The sequence below is a fragment of the Microcaecilia unicolor genome, chromosome 3 (genome assembly GCF_901765095.1).
Source record: "Microcaecilia unicolor chromosome 3, aMicUni1.1, whole genome shotgun sequence".
Taxonomy (NCBI): Eukaryota; Metazoa; Chordata; class Amphibia; order Gymnophiona; family Siphonopidae; genus Microcaecilia; species Microcaecilia unicolor.
Genome location: NC_044033.1, coordinates 346,665,057 through 346,690,651, shown reverse-complemented (window position 1 = coordinate 346,690,651; position 25,595 = coordinate 346,665,057). Strand labels below are relative to the sequence as shown.

The 25,595-nt window shown below is 45.0% G+C and overlaps 1 protein-coding gene across 1 annotated transcript in view; it reads left to right on the top strand.

Moving 5' to 3' along the window:
- Positions 1 to 25,595, top strand: part of CCDC170 (coiled-coil domain containing 170) — a 164,292-nt gene that overhangs the window by 76,960 nt on the left and 61,737 nt on the right. Inside the window, exons 5-8 of the mRNA XM_030198473.1 lie at positions 2,826 to 3,082; positions 9,060 to 9,204; positions 14,239 to 14,424; positions 19,893 to 20,216. Coding sequence (XP_030054333.1) covers positions 2,826 to 3,082; positions 9,060 to 9,204; positions 14,239 to 14,424; positions 19,893 to 20,216 — 912 coding nt within the window. The remainder of the gene's footprint in view (positions 1 to 2,825; positions 3,083 to 9,059; positions 9,205 to 14,238; positions 14,425 to 19,892; positions 20,217 to 25,595) is intronic.

Here is a 25,595-nt window from a genome sequence, read left to right as displayed (position 1 = left end):
TGCTTGATCAATTTTTATAAGACCATACTGCTTTCATCTATTGGTATGTATATTTTCAGCCACACTGGTTCTTATTTAGTACACGATGGCAGATAAAAGGCCCACACGGTCCATTCAGTCTGTCCAACAGTCGCATTCATTATCAATTCGTGATTAAACCAACAGTCCAGTAGTATTACTGACAACATTTTACTCGCTATGTACCACTTAAAATGTCTTCCCCTCCACTACTGACATGCACATCACTTGCACTCATACGATGTGAATGTGAACATGGTATAAAGTCATTACATGATGTGATATTCGCAAGTGAGCCTTTTCCAGAGTAGCCCCCACACTCTGGAATGCACGCCCTGAAAGGTTCCGCTTAACACTAGACTATCTCTACTTCAGGAAGCAGGTGAAAGCTTGGTTCTTCAACCAAGCCTTTAATGGAAGAAGTAACTAACTTGTTAGTCTCACTCATACACACAAGGAGTGACACTGGCTGCACATAATGCAGCAGGACATGTTTATCCACTCCTACCCTAGCTGAGATAATATTTAACCATCTCTCTGACCCCATGTGCATTTCTCTTTAAATTGTTCACCTTATTTTCTAACTCCTCTTACCTATCTATATGCTCCATCTTTGCTTATATACCCTACACTGTCAATTAAAATGTTCGGTTACGCATTGTGTTGACATTGTAAGTAGTATACTATTCAGCTTATTTTCGAAGGAGATCGCCGGCCATCTTCCGACACAAATCGGGAGATGGCCGACGATCTCCTGAACCCGGCCAAATCGGTATAACCAAAAGCCAATTTTGACCAGCGCCAACTGCTTTCTGGCCAAACTTCAAGGGTGTGTGTCGGTAGGGTAGCAAATGCGGGACGGGGGCGTGCTCACGAGATGGCCGGTTTCGCTCGATAATGGAAAAAAGAAAGCCGGCCCTGACGAGCATTTCATTGGCTTCACGTGGTCCCTTTTTTTTCAGGACCAAGCTTTAAAAAGGTGCCCCAAATGACCACTGGAGGGAATCGGGGATGACCTCCCCTTACTCCCCCAGTGGTCACCAACCCCTTCTCACCCCCCCAAAAAAAAAAAATTTGCCAGCCTCTATGCCAGCCTGAAATGTCATACCCAGCTCCCTGACAGCAGTATGCAGGTCCCTGGAGCAGTATTTAGTGGGTGCAGTGCACTTCAGGCAGGTGGACCCAGGCCCATTCCCCTACCTGTTACACTTGTGGTAAATGTTAAGCCCTCTAAAACCCCCCAAAACCCACTGTACCCACATGTAGGTGCCCCCTTCATCCCTAAGGGCTATGGTAGTGGGGAGTGGGTTTTGGGGGGTTTTAGAGGGCTTAACATTTACCACAAGTTTAACAGGTAGGTGGGGGGATGAACCCATCTACCTTATATATACTGAAGAGAAAACGACATTGACCCAGAATCTATCGCCCACCTTACCCTCCTCTCTCTATCACCTGTCTCTACCTACCTACCCATCCATTTACTACCCATCCATCCTTCTATTATGTTATACTTGTATAATTTCCTACTTTACATACAAAATTCTGTGTTACCTATTACTACGTAAGCCGCATTGAGCCTGCTTTTAGTGGGAAAGTGCGGGATACAAATATAATAAATAAATATTGGGGGGGGGGGGGGGGCCCTCAGCACCCAAGGTAAGGGAGCTATGCACCTGGGAGCTATTTTTGAAGTCCACTGCATTGCCCCCTAGGGTGCCCGGTTGGTGTCCTGGCATGTCAGGGGGACCAGTGCACTACAAATGCTGGCTACTCCCACGACCAAATGCCTTGGATTTGGCTGGGTGAGATTGCCGGCATTAGTTTCCATTATCGGCGAAAACCGATGCCGGCCATCTCTGACATTTGGCCGGCCCCGACCGTATTATCGAAACAAAAGAAGACTGGCCATCTTTTTCGATAATATGGTTTGGGACTGCTCTTTGTGGTGCTGGCCAAATAGATGGCCGGCACCGTTCGATTATGCCCCTCCATGCCATACTTTGTATTGTTGTTTGAATATTTTTACTGCTGTAATTGTCTATTGCTTGTGTTTGATCTATTCTTACTGTACATCGCCTTGAGTAAATTCCCTCAATACTAATAAATACTAATAAATAATAAAATATGTATACTTAATCCTAATCCACCATTCCCATTTTTGGAACTCAAAACTATAGAAGTCTGTCTGGCATTGGCCCTATTTCCCCACTGCTGGAGTTGCCATCAGCACCACTCCAGTCCATCCTGATCTGTTTTGCCCTATATGGGACATAAACTGTAGAAATCCATCTGGTATTGTCCTTTTCTTTTCTGTTGGAGTGGCCATCTAAGTATCACTCCTGCCCTTTATAAATGAGCTCATAGCTGTTAATGTGTTAAGTTTGATGTATGAAGTATTACAGGTGAACCAGTGGGCCTGAAAGTTATTTTTTCTTGTTCTTACATTCAATTTTGAAGACAGTTATTGGGGATTCCCTTACACAGCTGTAAAGGGAGCTAAAGATGAAGGCATCTAAAGAAAGGTAAAAGCAAAGGAGATTATTGATTTTAAAAATGTTGCTGTTTCCAACCAGGTTTAAAAACCGCACAATTAAAATGATTTTTATTTTTTAAATATCTGGTTCAGCTGTAAATTCCAGTACGTATTTACAGATAATACTCATTGCATCTCATAGTTGATGGACTGTTGGAAGCTTTCCATTTTCTAAGGCCAACTTTCAAAAATTGGGTATTGAATTTAGAGGTTGTTTTAGGTATGCCTCTTCCTGGTTTCATAATGTGCTGATTTTTCTACTTTTATGTTATAGCTCCTTGATCTACGGACTCGGCTGAACTCCAGAGAAGTTTCCCTCCAAGAGCTGAAGAATGAAGTGGAGAGCTATAAAGAGAATAATGCAAGACAGTCCTCCCTGATCAGCTCTTTACGAGGCAGGGTGCAGGAGATGGATGAAGAATCGGGTCTGCTTGTTACCTCCAAGACTCGAGCAGAGATAGCAGCACAGGCTGTACTCCAAGAGAATCAGGAGATGAAGGAGAAGATCCAGGAACAAGAGGCCAGGTTGAAGTAAGAGACTGTATTAGATGGTTTTTGACTGCAGTATTTGAAATGTCAGGGTAATGTTGTGTCTATTTAACCTTATTAGAACAGGTTATTCCTGTCATCATGCAGATGAATCCAGAGACAAGTGGGTTGTGATCATCTATCAGCAGCTAAAGATAGAGGGCAATACTGAAGTGGAGGAGTGGCCTAATGGTTAGGGTGGTGGACTTTGGTCCTGAGGAACTGAGTTCAATTCCCACTTCAGGCACAGGCAGCTCCTTGTTAATCTGGGCAAGTCACTTAACCCTCCATTGCCACATTGAGCCTGCCATGAGTGGGAAAACATGGGGTACAAATGTAACAAAAAAAAAACCTCTGATATAGGATGATAAACAGCCTGGTCAGACAATATTTTCCTCTATCTCAGCATGCTGATAGATGGTTTCTGCAGCTGCTCCTGGAAGTGACTCCTGTCCTAGTTTGCTACTTCAGTCGAGCCTGGGGGTGCTTAGGTTCGCTGGTGCCTATTTGAGGGTACATGTGGTGAGGCCATGTCCTTCCTCCCTCCCTCCCTCCTCTTGCCACTGATTTTTTTTTCCCCTCCTCACAGCTTCAACAACAACAAAAAAGAAGGGAAAATTTGGGAGCTTATATGTTCAGATCACACTGTTTTAGTGTGAACGGTTGTGTGCTTAGAGGGGGTTGAGTGGTGCTTCCAAAACCCAGCAGTTATCCCTAGTGTGAGTATAGAGCTGCATTTGGGGGAGTACACTTTTAAAATTTATTACCTTCAGGTTTTATTTGCAGCTTCTCTTCACTTCTCTTCTTCTTTGGTGGAGGATTGTGCGGCAGCTCCTGCAGTTTGCCGGGCTCTAGAGTGTCGTTTGGCATCAGGTGCTGAGTGTTTGTGCTGCTCTTCTCTCTCGGTAATGGTGGACTCAGTTGCTTCTTCAGTGGGACTTGGTGCAGTGCTGTCTTCACACAGCTCTCTGTGAGACTTCAGCGTCTGCAGCCATGTTGGATTCCCATGAGACAGAAGCTTCCTTCTTGCTGGGTCCTCTTTCTGAAGCAGCCTTAGGGTCTCTCCTTCTTGCTTCCTCTGCTGCACTGGGGACTCAGGAGCCCTTCTTTCCTGAGTTTGTGTTCCTCCTGCACCAAGCATATCTCCTTAAGTGTTCTTAGGTGGGGAGTGCTCTCTGTTCTGCTTCAGGTGCCTCCCAAGATGTATCCTACCAAGCAGAGGTGTTTGGACTCCATCTCAGAGGTGGTAACCATTTCTCCCACTTCTCCGGGTCCCTTGAAGTGTGGGGGAGGAGGATCTTCTGTTGCTTCTCTGCTGAACCTTACTGCCTGAAGGGCTGGAGGAAGGAGAGCTAGCTCTGGGTGAAGCTGATGATCCCATAGCTGTCTGGATGCTCCATAGAGAGGGACTTCCAGCATTTATAACTAAAGCCTTGGAGGTTTTTAACATTTGTTCTCTACCCTCTCTGTCTTCTTTGGCAGTTAATCCCATGATGGTTAGCACTAAGAACCTTCTAGGGTCTTCCCAGTTCATGAGGTGATGCAGGAACTAATTTCAGTCCAGTGGTCCACTCCTGATGCAGGTCTTAGGGTTTCCAGGCCATGGCTGACCTTTATTCTATTTCCTGAGAAACTGGAGAAGTTGCAGCTCCCCAGAGTGGATTGCTTGGTGGCGGCTGTTACCAAGAAGACCATCTTTCCAGTGGGAGTATCACCCTGAAGGATGTCCAAGATAGGAATCTTCTCTGAAATTGTCTTTTGAGATTTCTACCCTTTCCCTGCAGGCAACTATATACAGCTCCTATGCGGCCTGGGCCTCCTTGTTTTGGGTTCAGAGGCTTGTGGACTTCCTGGCAAACTCAGATTCCCAGGTTCTTGGGGAGTTTCCATCTACTGAGACAGATAGGCCTATTTGGCTGACTCATATGATTTGATCAGGGCCTCTGCTAAGCAAATGACGTTGGCAGTGACAGTCCGGCATTTGTTTTGGCTTCTCCACTGAGCTGCGGACGCTGTATCCAAGCAGCACCTCATGAAGCTACCCTTTCAAGGCAAGCTATTGTTTAAGGAGGATCTGGAGAAGTTGGTTTCAGGGTAAACAATCATGCCTTTGGCTTAAGGACTCCAGGAGGTACAAGCCAGGGTGTCTGGCTCCTCAGAGAATGAGATATCAACCATGCCTCTCCTTTCGCTCGGACAAAAGCAGCTCTGCTCAGCCTACCAGATCTTCTCCAGCCTCCCACTCTTTACAAAGACCGGTTGCCGGTCCACTCTTCCCACTTGCTAATCAGGGGATCGTCTTGCGGACTTTTACAAAGAGTGGACCAAGATTACATCGGACCAATGGCTCCTTGACACTGTTAGAGAATAGTACAGATTAGAGTTTTCCTCTCCCATCGCAAATTTTTTCTGGGAGTCCCCGTGTAAGTCTTTGCTAAAGCAGCGGGCCATGCTTCCACTCTGTAGGCCTTGCAGGAGTTAGGGGCCATTGTGCAGCGGATTTTGCCTCTCTGCATTTTCTCGACATCCGTTGGGCCCAGAGGCAACACCTGGAGGTTACTAATGAATTTAACCATTTGGATCATCTCTTCATCTTGTTTGGAGGTCAGAAAAAGGGCGAGTCGGCCTCGAAGGCTATTTCATCTGCATATGTCTTTCTTGGGAAACAGCTTCTGCCTCTTCTGTGAGTGCATTAGATTAGGGCCTTTTCTACCTTGTGGAGAAATCCTGTGCCTTCTCTCTAGATGAGATTTGTAGATCTGCCATGTGGTCGTTGCTGCACACCTTTTCCATTCATTACGGGCTTGATGTTGCAGCTAGGTTGGAGGCATCATTTGGAGCTTCAGTGCTGTCAGCTGGCGCTTCTGGGACCCTCTCTTACTGATCATTGCTTTGCTATATCACACGTCTCTGGATTCACACTTAAATTATAGGTGTGAATTCAGGAGAGCTCCTCCCTTGGAAAGAAAGCCATGGGATGCTTTCTTGGAGGAAGGAGGATGGTAGGCTAAGGTCTGTGGTTAATGTATGGATTGCTGGGAGCTCCTCATTACTAACTAGCCATCATACTTTCAGTTGATTAGACCAGGGCCTTTAAATATGCAAGGTGCACAGCTGTTAAAAAGGTGCCTTAGTGCATCTATTCTTTTGACTAAGCAACTAATCCAAATTTTAGCATTCAAACTAAAATTTTTTGGCATGGCCTTTAGAGATTGTGTCTACTATGCTTCTGGCACTCATGCAAGATTATGCTTTTCGCCAATGGAAAGTCCATATCCAGACAGCTGTATTTGAATTGGGAATATTGTAACTAGTTAGCTTGGGAGACAGTAGGATTGTTTATTGAAGGAAATGTGTCTAAAAGACAGCCAAAAGCAGTCAGACTGTCAGCATAGATCTAGGTGAGGCACATCTTCAGTTCTTATTAGTCTGCTCTTTCCAAATAGTTTAAAAAAAAACCAGAGGTACCCTGAAAGTATATGAGCCAGCTATTGACCTGAACCTGTGAACTACTTCAGTGAAAACCTCTTAGGTAAAAACTGAAACAGGAAACTTAGAAACAGAGGAGTCAGCAGACAGGCCATTTGTGCCTGCCTATTGCAATGTAGTGGCACCCTGCCCTCTGGAATCAATCCATCAGCATAATAGAGTTGTTTTCCATAGAAATCATGTATTGGTTTCAGCTCCTCTCAGTACAAATATAGATCAATGCAGGAAAATTGGGAGTCTACTGTGTTAAACCTAAAGAAAAGCATAATGATATCTGATTTTTGTAAGGACTTCACAGACCCTTTTCTCTTTTATTTTGTCTGTAAATTATAGGCATGTATTTAATCTGTTTCATATTCTTTGAAGGATAGTAGGTACCTATTTTCCTTTATAGAATAAGTGTCACATAGGTGTCCTGTTATAGAATTGCCTTCCTTCTGAATAGGTTGTGTGACTGGCCTGGTTCTGCTTGTCAAGCCTTTTAAGACTTGTTAACTGTAAAGTCTCAATATCTTGAAGTATAACCTTGGCACACCAGAACACATCTGAAGTCTCTTTATGTTCTGAAGGTTTTTTTTATTGAATAAATACAGATAATTTACTCAGTCAGATGTTCAGAAGTGTGGCCCCAGGGCACAGAGACTTCGTAATTCTGAGAGCTGTATCAGTGGTTGGATGTAAAAATCTGAAGAGGCAGCTTTATTGCAGAGGTGAGAAATAGTTGAACAGGTAGAAGTAGCTCAGAGCTGGGTGACTGGAGAGTGCAACATCTCATTAGGAAGACATATTCAAGGTAAAAAACCAAGTTTGTTCCAAGGAGTGAAGCAGGACAAGTGCTGTCTGAAGCAAGATGGAGAATGCCTCATGGCGAGAGAGAGGGAGAGGCTAAGAAGGGCTCACACAGGACCAGGGAGGAGGGGGTAAAAAGACCAATGGGAACAGAGCCTGCCATCAGGTAGCAAGGGTGTTCCTAGAGGACAGCCTTCGATTGGAGGGAAAGGTCATACCTGGCTGACCTCTCAGGACAGAGATAGTAAGAATGATCAGGAAATAATAGCAGGTAGACAAAGGAGCCAAGCTTGGCTGAAAAAGTGAAGAGGTCTGGGCTGGTGGCACAAACCAATAGTAACAGTTCTTATACAGACAGGCAAGTGTGGCTGCATTGCCTGTGAACTGCATTGCTCACGTATCTTTGCAGTGGGAACTGCAGCAATGAAGATCCTTAGAAGTGAGTATGACAGTAAAGGCATTAAACACATTTTAGGGTCACATTATAAACTAGTGCAAGGCTGTCAGAGAACAGAACACTGCTCATGCTCCTCCCTCACACTATCTGCATAATGCAAAGGCAATGTACAAAGTTATTCAGAGATAATATTCAGATCAGGGGCAGAATGAGGGATCCGGGCCTCTGGGCAATGAGGATCATGCTCCCCCCCCCCCAAGTGCCACATCTCTCCTTCTCTCCCTCCATCCCCCCTGATCCAACATCTCTCTTCCCCCTCCCCAGATCCAACATCATTTTCCCCTTCCCCAGATCCAACATCTTTCTTCCCCTCTCTCCCCCCCCCCCCCCCATGCAACATCTCTCATTCTTGTTCTTTCTCCCTCCCCCAGGTGAGCCATCTGTGCCTCATCCTCCACCTGGATGTACCATGTCTGCTCCCTCCCTCTACAGCTCCACCATCTCTGCCCCTCCCCCACAACCAGGTCCAATATCTTTGTTTCCCTACCTTCCCCAGGTCCATCATCTCTCTCCCTTCCGAGGCCAACATCTCCCCTTCTCTCCTCTGTCCCCAGGTTCAGCTCTCTCCCCCTCCATGTTGACCTCAAAAATTCCTTTCTCCATACAAGGCCCCAGCATAGGCTGTCTGCCACTGACCGGAACCTTCTCTCTGCTGTGGCCGACCCTTAAGCAGGAACTTACATCAGAAAGGGGCAGGCTGCAGCAGAGAAAAGGTTCTGGTCACTGGCAGACAGCCTATGCTGGGACCCTGTACAGAGAAATGAACTTTTGAGGTAAATGTGTGGGGTGGGGGTGGGGGGACAGACAGGGGAAATGCCAGAGTGGGAGTGCCGGTGAGAGAGAGGGGGAGTGCCAGACCCGGGGACGGAGGGGAGAGAGAATTCGGTCATGTGGGGAGGAGGTACTCAGCCTCCCAACTGCTCTGTGCCCTCAGGCACTGTCCGGTTGCCCAAATGGTCAGTCCACCCCTGATCCAGATAGTGCCATGGAATATCCCACTTAGCAGCATTTATCCAGATAGCAAGTGCTGTTATCCAAATAAGTGCTTTTGAATACTGATACCTATATTTTGAAATGTATTTTAAAACAAAATGTTTTTTAAGGTGTGTGGGCAGCATAGGTTACCATGAAAACACATGAGTCATGGAGTGCTTGGTTCCCTGAGCATCCACAAGGTGTGTATTTGAAAACAGGACTCTAAGTTCAAGGAATATTTATCCTAACACATGTCATTTGCTTAATTAGTAAATACGTAACTCAGTGGGAAGAGAGCAAAAGTCAAGCATCCAGGCACAGCAGGAACTATAGTGAATTTCTGGCACAGCTTGCTGACTGCATGGAGGTGGACACCAGAAGTAAAGAGAAACCACAGGACATCCTCTTTTCAAAGGTATTAAAATTAGAGAGTGTGTGTGTATAGATAGATAGATAGATAGATAGATAGATAAAATGAATTAAAATTAATGTGTGTGTGTGTGTCTCTGTGTATTACTGGCACTGAATATCCAGGTATTTGGATGACATCAAAATTTGCAATAGGATCACTGTTCCCTCCAATTGCATTACTGCCAGCAGGGGTGATGCTTCAAAATTGTCTTTTCAATCACTAGGGACAAGAAGGTTCCCTGGAGTCCAGCAGAATTTGCCTGTCCTTCACTATTGGAAATAGTGAAACAGCACTCCCCATTGGCAGGACTGTAGGTGGAGGCCTCCTGCTCAGCTAGAGGGAACATTAGCAAGACACCCCTGAGCGTGTAGATAGCATACAGAGGATCTTGCAAAGCTTGAAGAGTAGTCTAGAATTTGGCAGCTAAGATTTAATGCTAAAAAAATGCAAGGTCATGAATCTGGGCTGCAAAAACCCAAGAGGTCGGTATGGTATAAGTGGTGAAGTACTTTTGTGCATGAAAGAGGAGTAGAACTTGGGTGTGATTGTATGTGATGATCTTAAGGTGGCTAAACAGGTAGAAAAGGTGACGGTGAAAGCTAGAAGGGTGCTTGAGTGCATAGGGAGAGGAACGATCAGTAGGACAAAAAGGTGATAGTACTTTACTTTATTGGATTTATACCCCACATAAGTCTGAGTCGAGGACTCAGTTCTGTGTGGCTTACATTAAATTAATCAGATATTCAAATACAGGATGGGGAAATATTAGTTATACAAGTACAGAATAGGGATGTGAGAAGAGGGATCAAGAGAGATAAATGAACGAGTTAGCATAACGAGTTAGCATATCTAGGGTGGGGTGTGCAGTAGCATGATCTGGTTATGACTTTTCAAGATGTCAACAATGATAGCTCAAAAGCTAATCCTCATGGAGTGATTACAAATAAAGCACCTACTTTGCAGCAATGGCGCAGCTACATGAATAGATTATATGAGATTCGAGAGGAGAGTGGTAGACCACAGGCAAGATTCATGTTACACTGAGAGAGAATTCTATCAAATATGGACTCCATTTTGGCAGACACTACCCCCTGGGGGCAGAGACCAAATTCTTAATATGTGACCGGATAGACTTGTTTGATTAAACTGATCACGGGGTTGTAAAAGGGAAAAAAAAGGGGGGGGGGAAGAGAGGGGAGGAATAAAAAGGGGGGGGGGGGTTAGAACAGACCGGGGTTATGGGGTGGAGGGGTAGAGTGGTGGGGTAGTTGTTGAACTGAGGAGATGGAAATAGAGGAGGTTGAGGACAATTGAAGTGGTTCAACAGTTCATCTTCTATTAGATAGTGAGAAGAACAGCAAAGACACTCAGTATTTGGGAGAGTGATTTAGCTAGGAACAATCGTAGGAGGAGTTAAAGAAATGCTACTGTCATGTATAAATGCTTGTTTAAAGTTGTGACTTCTATTAATAAACAAATTCTAAAATAAAATGACTTTTCAAGATGTCTATCGCTTGATGCTAAGTTACATCTATCAGCAGGAGTTTCTTTTATAGAAATGTTTTAGCTTTTTGCAAAAGCTGTTATAGTTGATGTCATGATGTGTGTCCTTGGGCAATGTGTTCCACCATCTGGCCGCGTTGAATGGGAAGTTTGCGATGTGGGCTGATCTGTAGGCCACCCTTTTATAGCTGGGAAAGGTGTATGATAAGGAAGTCTCTCAACGTCTTGAGGGTTGGTTGTGATAGTTCTACTAGTGATGTCATGTAGCTTGGTGCGGTGCAGTGTACAACCTGGTAGATGAAAGAGCATATTTTGAAGATCACTCTTGCTCTTATTGGTAGCCAGTGTAGATGTTGCATTAGTGGTGTTGAATGTTCGTATCTGGATGCTCCGCAGATCAAGCATGCAGAGGTATTTTGTGCTGTTTGTAGTTTTTTGAGTATGTATGTATGTATTCTCTGCATTCCGCATAGACCACATTGCAGTAGTCTATCTGGGACAGAACAAAGCTTTGGACTAGAATGCAAAAGGTAGTTTTGAAAAATATGCTCTTAGTCGTTTTTGATGTTAAGGCTGATACTTGCTGTTCTAGTGTTAGATGTTGGTCGATCAGTATTCTTAGCACTTTGAAGTTAGTCTCTAGAGTGTATTCCGTTGATCGATATGAATTATGTTGCTTGTTGTTGGTTTGTGAGGGCTGGTTATCACCATGAGTTTCATTTTATCTCTGAGTTTCAGCTTGAAAGTTGTGGCCTAGGTTTCCATCAATTCAAGTGCCCATTTGATAACTCTTAGTGCAGCCATGATGTCATCAGCAAAGGGGATTCATATGGTTACATCGTCCACGTAGATGTATGTTTTAAAGCGTTCACTTCTAGCTTATAACCCAAGGGGGCCATAGAATATTAAATAATGATGGAGAGATGGGGGAGCCTTGTGGTACTCCACAATCTGGAATCCATTCTGCTGACAGGTAACCTGGCATTTTCACTTTGTAGGATCTGCAGCTCAGGAATCCTTCAAACCAGAAGAGAACCTTGCCTCTTATTCCTATGTTGTCTAGCAAGTTTAACAACAACCCATGGAGGGGCATTTTCAACCGTGGACTCCCATCTCTAAGGGCGCCCATCTCCGAGGACAGCGCCAACCGTATTTTCGAAAAAGATGGCCGGCCATCTTTTTTTTTTCGATAATACAGTTGCGGCTGGCCAAATCTCGACATAAATGTTGAGATCGCTGGGTTTGAGATGGCTGGCTTCGGTTTTCGCCCATAATGGAAACCGAAGCCGGCCATCTCAAAAACAAACAAATCCAAGGCATTTGGTTGTGGGAGTAGCCAGGATTCGTAGTGCACTGGTCCCCCTCGCATGCCAGGGCACCAACCGGGCACCCTAGGGGGCACTACAGTGGACTTCGCAAATTGGTCTCAGGTGCATAGCTCCCTTACCTTGGGTGCTGAGCCCCCCCAACACCTCCCAAAACCCACTCCCCACAACTATACACAACTACCATAACCCTAAGGGGTGAAGGGGGGCACCTACATGTGGGTACAGTGGGTTTCGGGTGGGTTTTGAAGGGCTCCCATTTCCACCACAAGTGTAACAGGTAAGGGGGGGGATGGGCCTGGGTCCGCCTGCCTGAAGTCCACTGCATCCACTAAAACTGCTTCAGGGACCTGTATACTGCTGTGATGGACCTGAGTATGACATTTGAGGCTGGCATAGAGGCTGGCAAAAAAAGTTTTTAAAGTTGTTTTTTTGAGGGTGGGAGGGAGTTAGTGACCACTGGGGGAGTCAGGGGAAGTGATCCCCGATTCCCTCCGGTGGTCATCTGGTCAGTTCAGGCACTTTTTTGGGACTTGGACCTGAAAAAAAAGGGACCAAATAAAGTGGACCAAATTCTTGCCAGGGACGCCCTTCTTTTTTCCATTATCGACCGAGGGCGCACATCTCTTAATCACGCCCCTGTCCCCGCCTTCACTACCCTTCCGGCACGCCCCCGGGAACCTTGGCTGTCCCGGCGACGAAATCAGTTGGGGACGTCCAAATCGGCTTTCGATTATGGCGATTTGGCTGGCTTAGGAGATGGTCGGCCATCTCCCGATTTGTGTCAGAAGATGGCCAGCGATCTCCTTTGAAAATAAGCTGGCTAGTCTTTTCTTTGTTTAGTTTCAACCTAAATGACCGTACCCAATTATCAACTGCCTGTAACAGTGCAACATAATTGATTCATGAGAAGAATTACCTGGCATACAAGCTATTAATACTATGATGTCTGCATATATATAAAATTGCAACTGAAGCAAATCTAAACAGTCTGCTAATGGTTTCATTAAAACATTAAACAATGAAGGTGAAAGGGGGAACCCCTGAGGCACTACACACATTGCATCCCAATGGTCAGAAAATTCACCCTGCATCTTTACGCTATATGATCTGAATAGAAACCAAGACAATACAAAGCTTAGAATCACCAATGAATTTAAGAGAGACAAAAAATGGCATGATCCACCAGGTGAAAAGCACTGTCAAATTGAACAATAATAGAACTTTGACCTAGTTTCAGTAGTTTCTGACCAGATGCTGCAGCCCTAATGAAAACTTGACTGAGCTCCATGTAAAAGTTGAAACTTATCCAAGAAAGAGTTCAGCTTTTCAGTCACCCACCCTCCATCACCTTGATAAACAAAGGGATGGGTGCCACTGCTTACTTGCTTGTCTTCTCTTCTGCTAGCTCCGTTCTGCTGCACAGGTCCTTCTTCCTGCCGCGTCCAAACAGGAAGTACTTTACCCAGGAGGCGGGACACAGCAGGAAGAAAGACCTGTGGCAGGAAGAGCAGAGTTAACGTGATAACTGTGCTCTGTGGCACACAGGAGCAGGAGAGCCATGCTAGTGCCAGGCCCTGGGAAATTTTGCTCCCCGCCCCCCCCCCCCCCGCCCCATCCCCCTCTTTGCAGACCAGCCTTTGTAAACCATTTAACTGACTTCCTGGCAAGTTTACATTTAATTGCTAATGGAGCTAACTCATTCAATATCTTAGCAGTAATTGAATCCCAATAGTCAAGTGATATATTCTCCTCAATAATGTCATCAGACAGTGGCGTTCCTAGCCTGGCTGACACCCGGGGCGGATCGCCGTTGCGAGCCCCCCGGGTGCATTTTTACCTGCTGGGGGGGGGGGGTGCCGCACGCCTGTTAGCTCCGAGTCCGCTCGTTCCCTCCCTGCTGCTCCCTCTGCCCCGGAACCCCCCCCCCCCAGCAGCGTGCACCCGGGGCGGACCACCCCCCCGCCCCCCCTTGGTACGCCACTGTCATCAGATAAAAACATATCTACTCTATCCCAGAAATTCATGGAGTCAACCTTACCCCTTACAGAGACCAAGCGCTTATTATAAATAGGAGCAGTTTTTCCTTGATCTTGCCAATATAAAACTAAATCAAACAAAAAATGGTTTGATCGGGGAACATGAGCACATGTAGTTCTGTTGGTTATTTCTTGACAGTACATAATATTTTAGTTTTATTTATTTTCAGGTCAGTAAGCTGCGTGAAGAAAATTTAGCACTGAAAGGCAGGATTGTCAGTCTTGAAGAGACCATAAATGTCCATGAGATGGAATCGAAAGCTAGCAGAGAAACCATTATGAGACTGGTGTCTGAAGTGAACAGGGAGCAGAAAAAGCTAGCAACCTACACAGAAGAAATGGAAACCCTTCGTAAGGTATATTGCACAGTGATTGGTGTGAGAGTTTAGAATGGGGTGTAGGTTTTGAATGTGGTTTCTTTGTTTCCAGCAAGCAGTTCATTGAAGGAATAGCAAGTAGCTGATACAGTAGTTTTACTCAGTAGTTTTGCAAAGGATGTCTAATGCACATCACAGCTGATATAATGGGCTGTCATGAAGGATTGCTAAAACCAGCGCATTTTTTCTAGCAAAAAAGGTGCCGGTCCTCAAATGCCAGGCCACCCTTCAGGGGTGGAGTGATCACTGAGGGACCCACCTCACAATAGCCAGGCCCCTTGCAACTAGTCACAGAATCTTTGACAAGGCACAGTGGCGTTCCTAGGCTAGCTGACACCCGGGGTGGATCGCCGAAGCAGCCCCCCCCGGGTGCAGCGCGACCCCCCCCCCCCCGGTGAAATTACACCCCCCCCCCCCTTGGGTGCATTTTTACCTGCTGGGGGGGGGGGGGTGCCGAGCGCCTGTCGGCTCTGAGTCCGCTCGTTCCCTGCTGCTCCCTCTGCCCCGGAACAAGAAGTAACATGTTTCGCGCAGAGGGAGCAGCAGGTGCGCGGCACCCCCCCAGCGGCGTGCACCCGGGGCGGACCGCCCCCACCTCCCCCCCCCTTCGTACGCCACTGACAAGGCAGAATTTGCATGTAGAGCCTGAGCTCTTTCATTAAAACATGGGGTCCATGGGTCAATTTTAGCAGACAATGGAAAAGGTGCCGGTACCTCAGTATCCCCAAGTACCCCCTCAAAAAAAGCCCTGGCTAAAACTAACCATTTAAGGGGTGAATTCTATATATGACGCCTAAAAAATCAGTGCCGAAAAAAACCCGCTTAAGCTTAATTGCAACAGTGTTAGCTGGATTATCTAAATGAGCTAGATTCAGTAAATGGTGCTCAAATATCGTCACCAAAAAATTTGGCGCTCAATGCTATTCTATAATGAGCACCCATTATAGAATAGCATTGAGTACCGATTTCAGCACCCAGATTTGGTCACCAGGACTTACGCCTGCTGAAACCAGGTGTAATTCCCAATACCCAATTTTCTGTAACACTGCGTGCAAATGTTAGGAACGCCTCTGACCTGCCCAGTCACCTCCCATAGCCAAGCCCACTTACGGGTTGTGCGCTATAGGATTTGGGCACCTATTGTTATAGAATAGCATGGAGCAAGATGTGTGCGCAAATTCAAATTGGTGCCAATTAGCACCCAATTATTGGCACTATTGGCTCATTAGTCGGGTGTACATCTTGGATTGGTGCCCAAATAGCGCATAATTTGGGATGTTATATATAGAATCCAGGGGAAGGTGTATTTTCTAGGACTACAGCCCTTTTGCTCTTATTATTTACTGTTCTCATTTTTTTTCTTTGATCTGCTTTCAGTGGAATATAAATGTTCTGAATAGATTAGAATATTGACCATTTAACCCTATTCTCTGTTTTCTATCATTTAACCAGTTCTTAATCCACAATAGGACATTACCTCCTATCCTATGAGTTTCTAATTTCCTCAGGAGTCATTTATGAGGTACTTTGTCAAATGCCTTTTGAAAATCCAGATACACAATATCAACCGGTTCACCTTTATCCACATGTTTATTCGTTCCTTCAAAGAAATGCAGCTGATATGGTTTGATTTTTGTTAATTATTTTATGCATGTTTTACTGTAACCTGCCTAGAGTGGGAGGATAGTGTGGGCTATAACTATTTAAGTAAACAAATAAATGATCAGTGGATGATATGGTTCAATATTAAGATAGGCGTGTAGAAGGTTCATTCAAAAGTGAAGGTTTTAGACTTCCAAAAAACTGGGGAAATATCTCAAGGACTTGTTAGCTGGATGGTAACTTCTGAGGGAAGTGAAAGGGTAATGGGCAAAACCGAAAGGAGCTATTTTTAAGGGCCACAACCCTTTTGTTAGGAAAATACATAAAAGGAAAAGGAGACCACTTTTGGTTCTTAAAAGAAGTAGTTCCAAGTAGTTGGAAAAAGTAAGGATAAAATGGTTATGTCTTCAGAAACTACAAGAGATCTCAGAAAGAGGGTGAGAGGCAACAATATCAGGAAAGCTAACAGAACGGGTAAAGCAGTCAGGAAAGCAAAGGTGTAAATGCAAGAAAAAATAGCCAATATGGTAAAAAAAAGGGAGGGGGGTGTTGGAAGGGAGGAGAGAGTGAAACAAGGCACAGAACACAAAGAGATTGACACTATATGACACTAAATAACACCAAGGGGCCCTTTTTCTAAGCTGCATTAAGAAGCTAATGTGGGTTTTACTGTGCAGTAGACAGTAAAGCAGGTCTGCACTACTGTCTTTCATGGTAAAAAAAGCAGCCATTAGAGTAAAAATCCCGCATTAGCTGCCTAACTGGGAGTGGGCAGATGGGCATGACATGGGCAGCTAGTATTTGAGTCTGTACCACGTTCTAGCTGTCACAATTGCTAACAGCACAGCCAAACTTACCACCTCAAAAAAAAAAGGCAGTAAGTGAAGCTCTGTCTCCTAGTGTTAGTCTTGCCTCAAAGTGGTAGCATCTATACTGGATACACAGGAGTGAAAGATCAAGTCCTAAGTATGTGGGTATGTACCAAGGGAGATATTTAAATATAACATAGAAACAAAGTGAAAATGTGAGGAACCCTGGTACAGTGCAGAAGGGGTGTGAATGTGAAGACAGAGTGAGATGATAGAAGGAAGTGAAAGAGCAATAACATCTAAGTGGTAATTTGTAAACAGAATGCACAGGAGCAAAGAAAAAGGTCACAACAGAGTGAGCAAGGGCTGAAGAAGGTGTGCGAACAGAAGTAAAGACAGCATGGTGAAGTAAAAATGTCAGGAGTGGTGAAACAGTGCAGGAGATTAATATGTAGATAAGAGCAGTGGATACTGCAGAGAAAGTAATCCCTGAGAGGAATGAGAGTAACAGCAGGAGAAAATGGCAAGTGAGTTGTGCAAAAGAGGACATTTAAATGTGAAAGAGCAGTAAAGACTGAGCAGTACAGTAGAAATATCAGGAGCCGTATAGCAGTGCAGGTGAATGATGATATTTTTAATCACATTTTTTTGGGGGGTGGGTGGGAGGGGGTTAGTGACCACTGGGGGAGTAAGGGTAGGTCATTCCTGGTTTCCTCCATTGGTCATCTGGTTATTTAGGGCACCTTTTTGTGCCTTATTCGTAATAAAATAGTCAATAAACACCAGAATATTTATCTTGAAGGGAGCTCACAGTATAACCATTAAGTAAACGCTCTGCTTCAATCTATTTTCCAACATACATTTATCAATAACAGTCCACTGGGTTCAGAAATCATAGTATTTTTATATATACGGATCTATCATGGGGACTCTTTGACATATGCGTGGAGACTACCTTGAAACAGCGTTTTATAACGTGAAACATGGATCTGTGTCGGTTGACATCTGGTCTCCAGCTTTTGAATATAAGAAACAGCTAAATCGCTAACATTGAAAAATTGAGAAGCTAAGCACTTCAATATATTGTTACTATATAGAGGAAATATTGGATGTAAGAAATGAAAAAAGATATAAGCTGTTTAAAACTAAAAAAGATAGGAAAAAAATACTTAAGGATTGATGAGGATTGCGCTACGCCCCTTTTCAGACATATGCTAGGCTTATTTAGCCTTATTAGGGGAAGGTGCGCTGATCTGATAGATCCGTATATATAAAAATACTATGATTTCTGAACCCAGTGGACTGTTATTGATAAATGTATGTTGGAAAATAGATTGAAGCAGAGCGTTTACTTAATGGTTATTCGTAATAAAAGCAGGTCTAGCTCAAAACGTCTTAGTACTGGATGTTTTTGTTTCGTTCCATTATGACTGAAAAATGTCTAAGTCTTAGGAATGCCCAAGTCCTGCCCTGAACACGCCCCTGAAACGCCCACTTGAGATTTTGTTGTACTTCTGATGGACTTCATAGAAAAATGTCTAAAAATAGGTTTTGAAAATACTGATTTGGGCATTTTTGTGAGAAAAACGTCCAAATGCTGCTTTATGCCACTTTTTAGACGTTTTTCTCTTTTGAAAATGAGCCTGTAGGTGTCTTTAAATAAAGAGCAGACAATTTTCAAGACTGCAAATTAACATTGTCAACTGCTAGCAAGTTGTGAATAGGAACAACAAACATTGTTTGAAATGTTTATATGCAAATGCTAGGAATCATCATTTACATCACACTTCCATTTTTACTTTTAACTGCAATCATCAGATGTAACAGAGTAAAAGTAGTAAAAACTGGTGAAATTATTACTTCAGTAAAAGTAACAAATGTTTTCTGTACTTCTTTACAAATAAAATGACAAAACGGTTACTGAAGAACAGTAACTAGTTACATTTATTTAGTTACTATACAACACTAGTACTTGGACCTGGATTAACCACTATTGGAACCAGGATATAGGGCTTGATGGACCTTTGGACTGTCCCAGTACAGCAATGTTTATGTTCTTAATGCCTGGGAAAATAAACGAGTCTTAAAGTTGTTTCCAAAATAGCGTTACTGAGCTAATGCATCATATTTCAAAAGGCATTGTATTCCATAGACAAGCATCTTCAACATAAAAATAGCAGAATGGTAAACATCCAATCTGATTTGTCTGATTGAGGGTACATCAAGTAACATTTTATGAACAGAGCATAAACAACGTGTTGGCTGATAAAGTCTCAAAGAGGAAGCAATGGCAAGTGGGGCTTCATTATTCAAGGCTTTGTGTATTAAACTTAACATTATAAATTTAACCCATCATTGTAAAGGCAGTCACCGAAGTTCTTTAAGTACAGGACAAACCAGCAATCAAGAGACCAGGATCTCCCTACTTATAGATGACCCCACATATAGGGTTTTTATAGATGTACTTGTCATGGAATGTGTTTTGTTGTTCTTCCTTTCAAGCCAGAGTGGCTTTGGCAAAAGTGCATTATAGATGCTGTTTTAAGTTATATTGATTTAAATTGAATGCTGCAGCTGGAGTTGTTTTCACACTATTATCGCCATGATTTTGTTAAGTTAAAGAAAGGTGGGGGGGGGGGGGGGGGAGAGTTGTGGATGCTAATTCAAATTAGCAAAATGAGTGTCTATTGTTTTGGTATTTCTGTTAATAGATTTTGCTCTATTTATCTTTCTAAGCTTTGTGGTAATAGAAAATATTCTTGATGTTTTCTTGTAGGTGAAAAGTCTACTGTTTTAATATTTGTGGTGAAACCCTTTGCAAATCTGTTGCTACAGAAAGAAGTTTAATTATGCTGAATCCTTTCGTTTGTCTTGAGTGAGAGGGAGCTCTTTGTTAGGTTATAGCTTTCCTCTTGGTATTTTCCCTATACAATAGCACAGTGGATGTGGTAAAATCTGTCCAGTTTTACATCAATGGTGACTTTCTGTCTGGAAAATTATGCTGTCTACCTGAAACTAATCTTTGTCATATGCCAGGATCTGGATTGTGCCACTGAAGCCAAACAAAGCCTCGAAAGGGACAGCCGAATACTGCAGGATAAAGTGCTGGCCAACCAGCGGGCATGGGAAGCCAGCAAGCAAGAACTGATGCATCTGAAGAAGACCACCAGTGAGCTGGATGGGAACTTGAGGAGCAGCCTGGGAGAAGCCAAGTTTGCACAGAATTTATTCAGTACATTTAAGGAGCAGGTGACAGACCTGCTTAGTAGCAGTAGCAGCTCTGTTTTGGTGAAACCCTCGGAAGAAGCCATCCTGGACAGGATCCGTGATGTGCTCTACAGAGAAGAGAGCAAAAAGATTGTAAGTAGGCTGATTTCCATCTTTTGAATCCTCTATTCAAGGACTTATTAAAGGATTGTTTTCAGATGAACAATACAATCATTTTTTTTAAAACATGCCATGCTTGTGTAGTTACAGTGCTTATATTGTCTTCTTTAGCATGTAAGAAAAATTAGATCTTTGCTAAATTTCATAGAAACCGATATTCAAAACAAATCTGAGCACCTAAATTTTCATACACACTTAGAAGCCTAATAGATCAATTTTCAAAGAATTTAGGAGTCCTTTTACTAAAGCAGAGCACGTGCTAAAGGAATTAGCATGCACTAAATGCTAAGAAGTCCATAGGTACAAATTGGGCTTCTTAGCATTTAGCACACACTAATTCTGTTAGGGGTCCTTTTACAAAGGTGCGCTGAAAAATGGTTTGCGGTGGTGTAGGCGCAGGTTTTGGGCGCGCGCTGATCCATCTTTCAGCGCGCCTGTGCAAAAGGCCCTTTTTTTGTTTTTTGCAAATTTACAAATTAACTTTACAAGTGTAATACTTGACAAGCAAAACAGACTTAAACATTTCTGTAATTTACAGCAAAAAAGAAGGAAGAAAATAAAAAAAATACAGGAAAAATTATTATTAGTCTTCTTTAGACCACTAATTAGGGGTGGAGTATAATCATTGTTCAGGAGATGAACTTTAGGTATAAGTCATGAATATTGCTTGACACAAAGCTCAGACGTATTTCTATAACTTAATCTCAATCAATGATATCAAACTTTCCCCAACTTTTTATCATTTACAAAGGTTCTTAAATGTTCTGGATCGAAGAAGACGTATTTAAGCCCTAAATATTTTACTACACATTTACAAGGGTAATTAAGACATCCTTTCTAATAGTTAGGAAAACTCTTCTTCTATCCTGAGTTTGTTTTGTAACATCCATATATATCCAAATATTTTCGCCATAGAACAAGAGTTGTGAATTACTAAATAATAAGCGTTTGCTTCTAAGTCTTGTTCGAATATAAAGGAAACAATTAAAGTCGTACGATCAGAAATTTCAGAAACAGATGATTCAAGAATATCAGACTCAGAATATCAGTCAGATTCAGTTTTTCTTGATCCTTTTTTTTTTTTTCTGTCTGTGACTCCATATCTGGATCTGGATCTGTTTTTTTTTCTTATTTGAGATATAATATACACAGTTGATTGGAGGAATAAGTTCTGGGGAATATTTCAAATTTTCAGTCAGGTACTTCTTAAATGCATCAAGAACTAACAAGCATAACTTAAAAACAATACGTGCCTGCACTGGCAACCAATGTAGTTCCATGAACAGTACCATCACCCTATTATTGAAGTCTGACACTGAAAATTAAACAAACTGTATGTAGTATTTAACGAAGTTTGAATTAAAAAAAAATTGTTTCTTTGCAACCCAGATATACAATGTGAGAGAAATGTAAATTCGACATAATTTCGTAACCGTAACAGATTTGGATCTGTTAGGGGCCCAAGTTCTTCCTAAACAAGAAGGTTTTCAACAGCTTTCAAAATTTAATATAATTGGTTTGAGCACTGGGAGCTCATTCCAATAACTAGCGGCCTGGTAGGCAAAAGTAATTGAGAAAAATCTCTTATATACTATTTTCCTTGATTCAGAACTTACACTTCACACTTATTCACTGATAAGTGAATAAGATGTATCATATAACTTGGAGCAGAACTGTGTACAATTGAAAAAACTAATGAGCATAACTTAAAAACAATACATGCCTGCGCCGGCAACCAGTGTAGTTGCATCAACAGTAAAGCCCGTCACCCTATTGAACCTTGAAACTGAAAATTAAACAAACTTTAGTATTTAACAGTTTGAATAAAAAAAATGTTTCCATATCATCATGCTGATCAATCCATAGACTGGTGGGTTGTGTCCATCTACCAGCAGGTGGAGATAGAGAGCAAACTTTTGCCTCCCTATATGTGGTCATGTGCTGCCGGAAACTCCCCAGTATGTTCTCTATCTCAGCAGGTGGTGGTCACACACAGCAGCAGCTCTGGCTAGGCCTCCAAGCCTAATTTTTAGGTTTTGTTGAGTGCCTGGGGTTGAGGGCTCTTCTTGAGCAAGTGCAAACCTGGTGGCGCCAGGTCCCTCCTTTTCTCCCCCCTCCCGCTGGCTCCGTTTAAAAAAAAAAAAAAAAATTTTTGAACGTCCTTAAAGGCGTTTATTTCGACGTTTATTTAAACGTTTATTGCAGCTACTCACTGGGACACCAGGTCGTTACAGCTCGGAGCGGACAGCAGGTAATTTTTACCTTTTATAGCAGGCAGGGGGTTCCCCGATTGGTCTCCACGTGGCCCATGGCGTCGGAGGGCGAGGGCGCAAAGAGTCGCTCCCCGGATCGCGTGTGCGCTTGCAGAGGGGATGCGGGGGTCTTAAAGTCTGATTCGCCCTTGTTGGGTGACAGTTTCGTGACCGATGAGTGTCCCGGTCCTTCCTCCGGTGTGGCGGTTTTTCCCGCCATAAACGCCCATCCCCCGCAGCTCGCCTCCGCCATATTGGTCGGCCACATGGCTCGGACGGCTTCTTCTTGGGCCGCCCTTGAGGTGGGAGACATTGATGCCATGAACGCCCTTAATTTGGGCGACGGCACAGAAGCGGCTAAACTTAAGCGCCGTTCTTCCCGTGCGGCTCCTTCGCGCAATGTCGCGCCGGACGCCATCTTGGATGCGCAGCATGTCTCTCCCCCGCTCTTGCGAGCGCCGGTTGAGGGTGCGTCTAGGGCTGTAGCCCAGGCTGCGGAAGTGCACAGTCTGGGGGGTTTCTCCCCCGAGTTTGTTTTGCTGCTGCATCAGGCCTTCCTTATGCAAAACGCTGCCCCTGCTCCCTCGTCTGGTAAAGAGGTTGAGGCCCCCGGAGGTAAACGCCCTCGGGTTGATTCCCAGGCCTTGGAGGACTTTGTCTCCTCCGATGTAGATGAGGGCAGCGTATCTGAGTTCTCCCAACGGTCCTTTGCGGATTCCTTGGAGGAGACGGATCCCCGCTCGGATGGAGCGGATGACCCCTCTGCAGCGCGGCTCTTTAGCTCAGAGGATTTGCCCAACCTGTTAGTGCAGGCCATGGGCATTTTGAAGATTTCCTCTCCGGAGGACGTCTCTCCCTCAGCCCCTGTTGGCTCTGCCATTATGCTGGGGACGAAGCGCCCGCCTAGAACCTTCCACGTGCATGATGCCATGCACTCCTTAATTTCGGCTCAATGGGATGTCCCGGAAGCGAGCCTTAAAGTGGCTAGGGCTATGTCCCGCCTCTATCCTTTGCCTGAAAGTGAACGTGAGGCCTATCTGTGGCCTACCGTGGATTCTTTAATCATTGCGGTGACTAAGAAAACGGCGTTGCCGGTGGAAGGTGGCACGGCCCTAAAGGACGCCCAAGACAGAAGATTGGAGGCGGCCTTAAGGTCGTCCTTTGAGGCGGCTGCTTTAAGTTTGCAGGCCTCAGTTTGCGGCTCCTATGTGGCCAGGGCGTGCCTGACTTTGGTGCAGCGGGCTTCCCCCTCGGATCATTCCTTGAGGGCTGATTGGCCGGCCCTGGAATCGGGCTTGGCCTATTTGGCAGACTTGCTGTATGATGTCTTGAGGGCCTCAGCTAAAGGCATGGCTCAGACAATCTCTGCGCGGCGGTGGCTTTGGCTGAAGCATTGGTCTGCTGACCACGCCTCTAAATCCCGCCTAGCGAAATTGCCTTTTAAAGGCAAGCTGCTCTTTGGGGTCGAGCTGGACAAAATCGTGACCGATCTCGGCACGTCTAAGGGCAAGAAGTTACCAGAGGTCAGGGCTCGGGCTAGTACTCGTCCCGGTACCTCCAGAGGACGGTTTCAGGAAGCCCGTCAGTACCGCCCGGGCAGGTCGGGCTCTTCTGCCTCCTCTTCCTTCAAGAGGAACTTCTCCCCCAAGCAGCATTCCTTTCGCAGAGACCGCCGTCCCGGAGGTGCTCCCTCCGGTCCTCCCCCAGGGTCTCGTACCCAATGACGGGGCCTTGGTCCACACCCCAGTGCAGATTGGAGGACGGCTGTCCTCGTTTCTGGGCGAGTGGACCACAATAACTTCAGACGCTTGGGTGCTGGAAGTCATCAAAGACGGCTACAAGCTAGAGTTCTGCCGACCCTTAAGAGACGGGTTTGTACTCTCTCCCTGCAAGTCTCCGGTCAAAGCTGTGGCAGTGCAGCAGACCTTGGACAATCTGATCCGCCTGGGTGCGGTCGTTCCGGTGCCAGAAATCAGCTTGGCAAGGGACGTTACTCCATTTACTTTGTGGTACCAAAGAAAGGAGGTTCTGTACGGCCTATCCTCGACCTCAAAGGGGTCAATCGGGCCTTGAAAGTTCGGCACTTTCGCATGGAGACTCTCCGCTCTGTTTATAGCGGCAGTGAAGGCAGGGGAGTACCTGGCATCCTTGGACATCAAGGAAGCGTACTTGCATATTCCCATCTGGCCTCCCCATCAACGCTTTCTGCGTTTTGCAGTCCTGGGCCGACACTTCCAGTTCAGAGCCCTCCCGTTCGGGTTGGCTACTGCTCCGCGGACCTTTTCCAAAGTCATGGTGGTCATCGCGGCCTTCCTGAGGAAGGAAGGAGTACAAGTCCATCCTTATCTGGACGACTGGTTGATCCGAGCCCCCTCTTATGCAGAGTGCGGCAAAGCTGTGAACCGGGTGGTTGCTCTTTTGAGCTCCCTGGGGTGGATCATCAACTGGGAGAAAAGCCAGCTGCGCCCGACTCAGTCCCTGGAGTATCTGGGAGTTCGATTCGACACCCAAGTGGGCAGAGTGTTCCTGCCAGACAATCGGATTGTCAAACTTCAGGCTCAGGTGGACCAGTTCCTAGTAGCCTCTCCTCTTCGGGCTTGGGACTATGTGCAGCTGTTGGGCTCTATGACGGCCACGATGGAAGTAGTGCCCTGGGCCAGGGCTCATATGAGACCACTACAAACACTCTCTGCTGCAGCGCTGGACTCCGATGTCGGAGGATTATGCTGTGCGCCTTCCCTTGGACCCAGCAGTGCGCAAGGCGCTGAGCTGGTGGATGCAGACAGTCAAGTTGTCTGCGGGAATGCCTCTGGTGACCCCGGAGTGGATTGTTGTCACGACGGACGCCTCTTTGTCGGGCTGGGGAGCCCACTGCTTGGGAAGGACAGCGCAGGGGCTCTGGTCTCCTGCAGAGGCAAAGTGGTCTATCAACCTCCTGGAACTCAGAGCCATTCGGTTGGCGCTTTTGGAGTTCATCCCGGTACTGGCGTTGAAGCCAGTACGGGTCCTGTCGGACAATGCCACGGCTGTGGCCTATGTCAACCGCCAGGGAGGTACCAAGAGCGCCCCTCTAGCCAAGGAGGCTATGAGTCTATGCCAG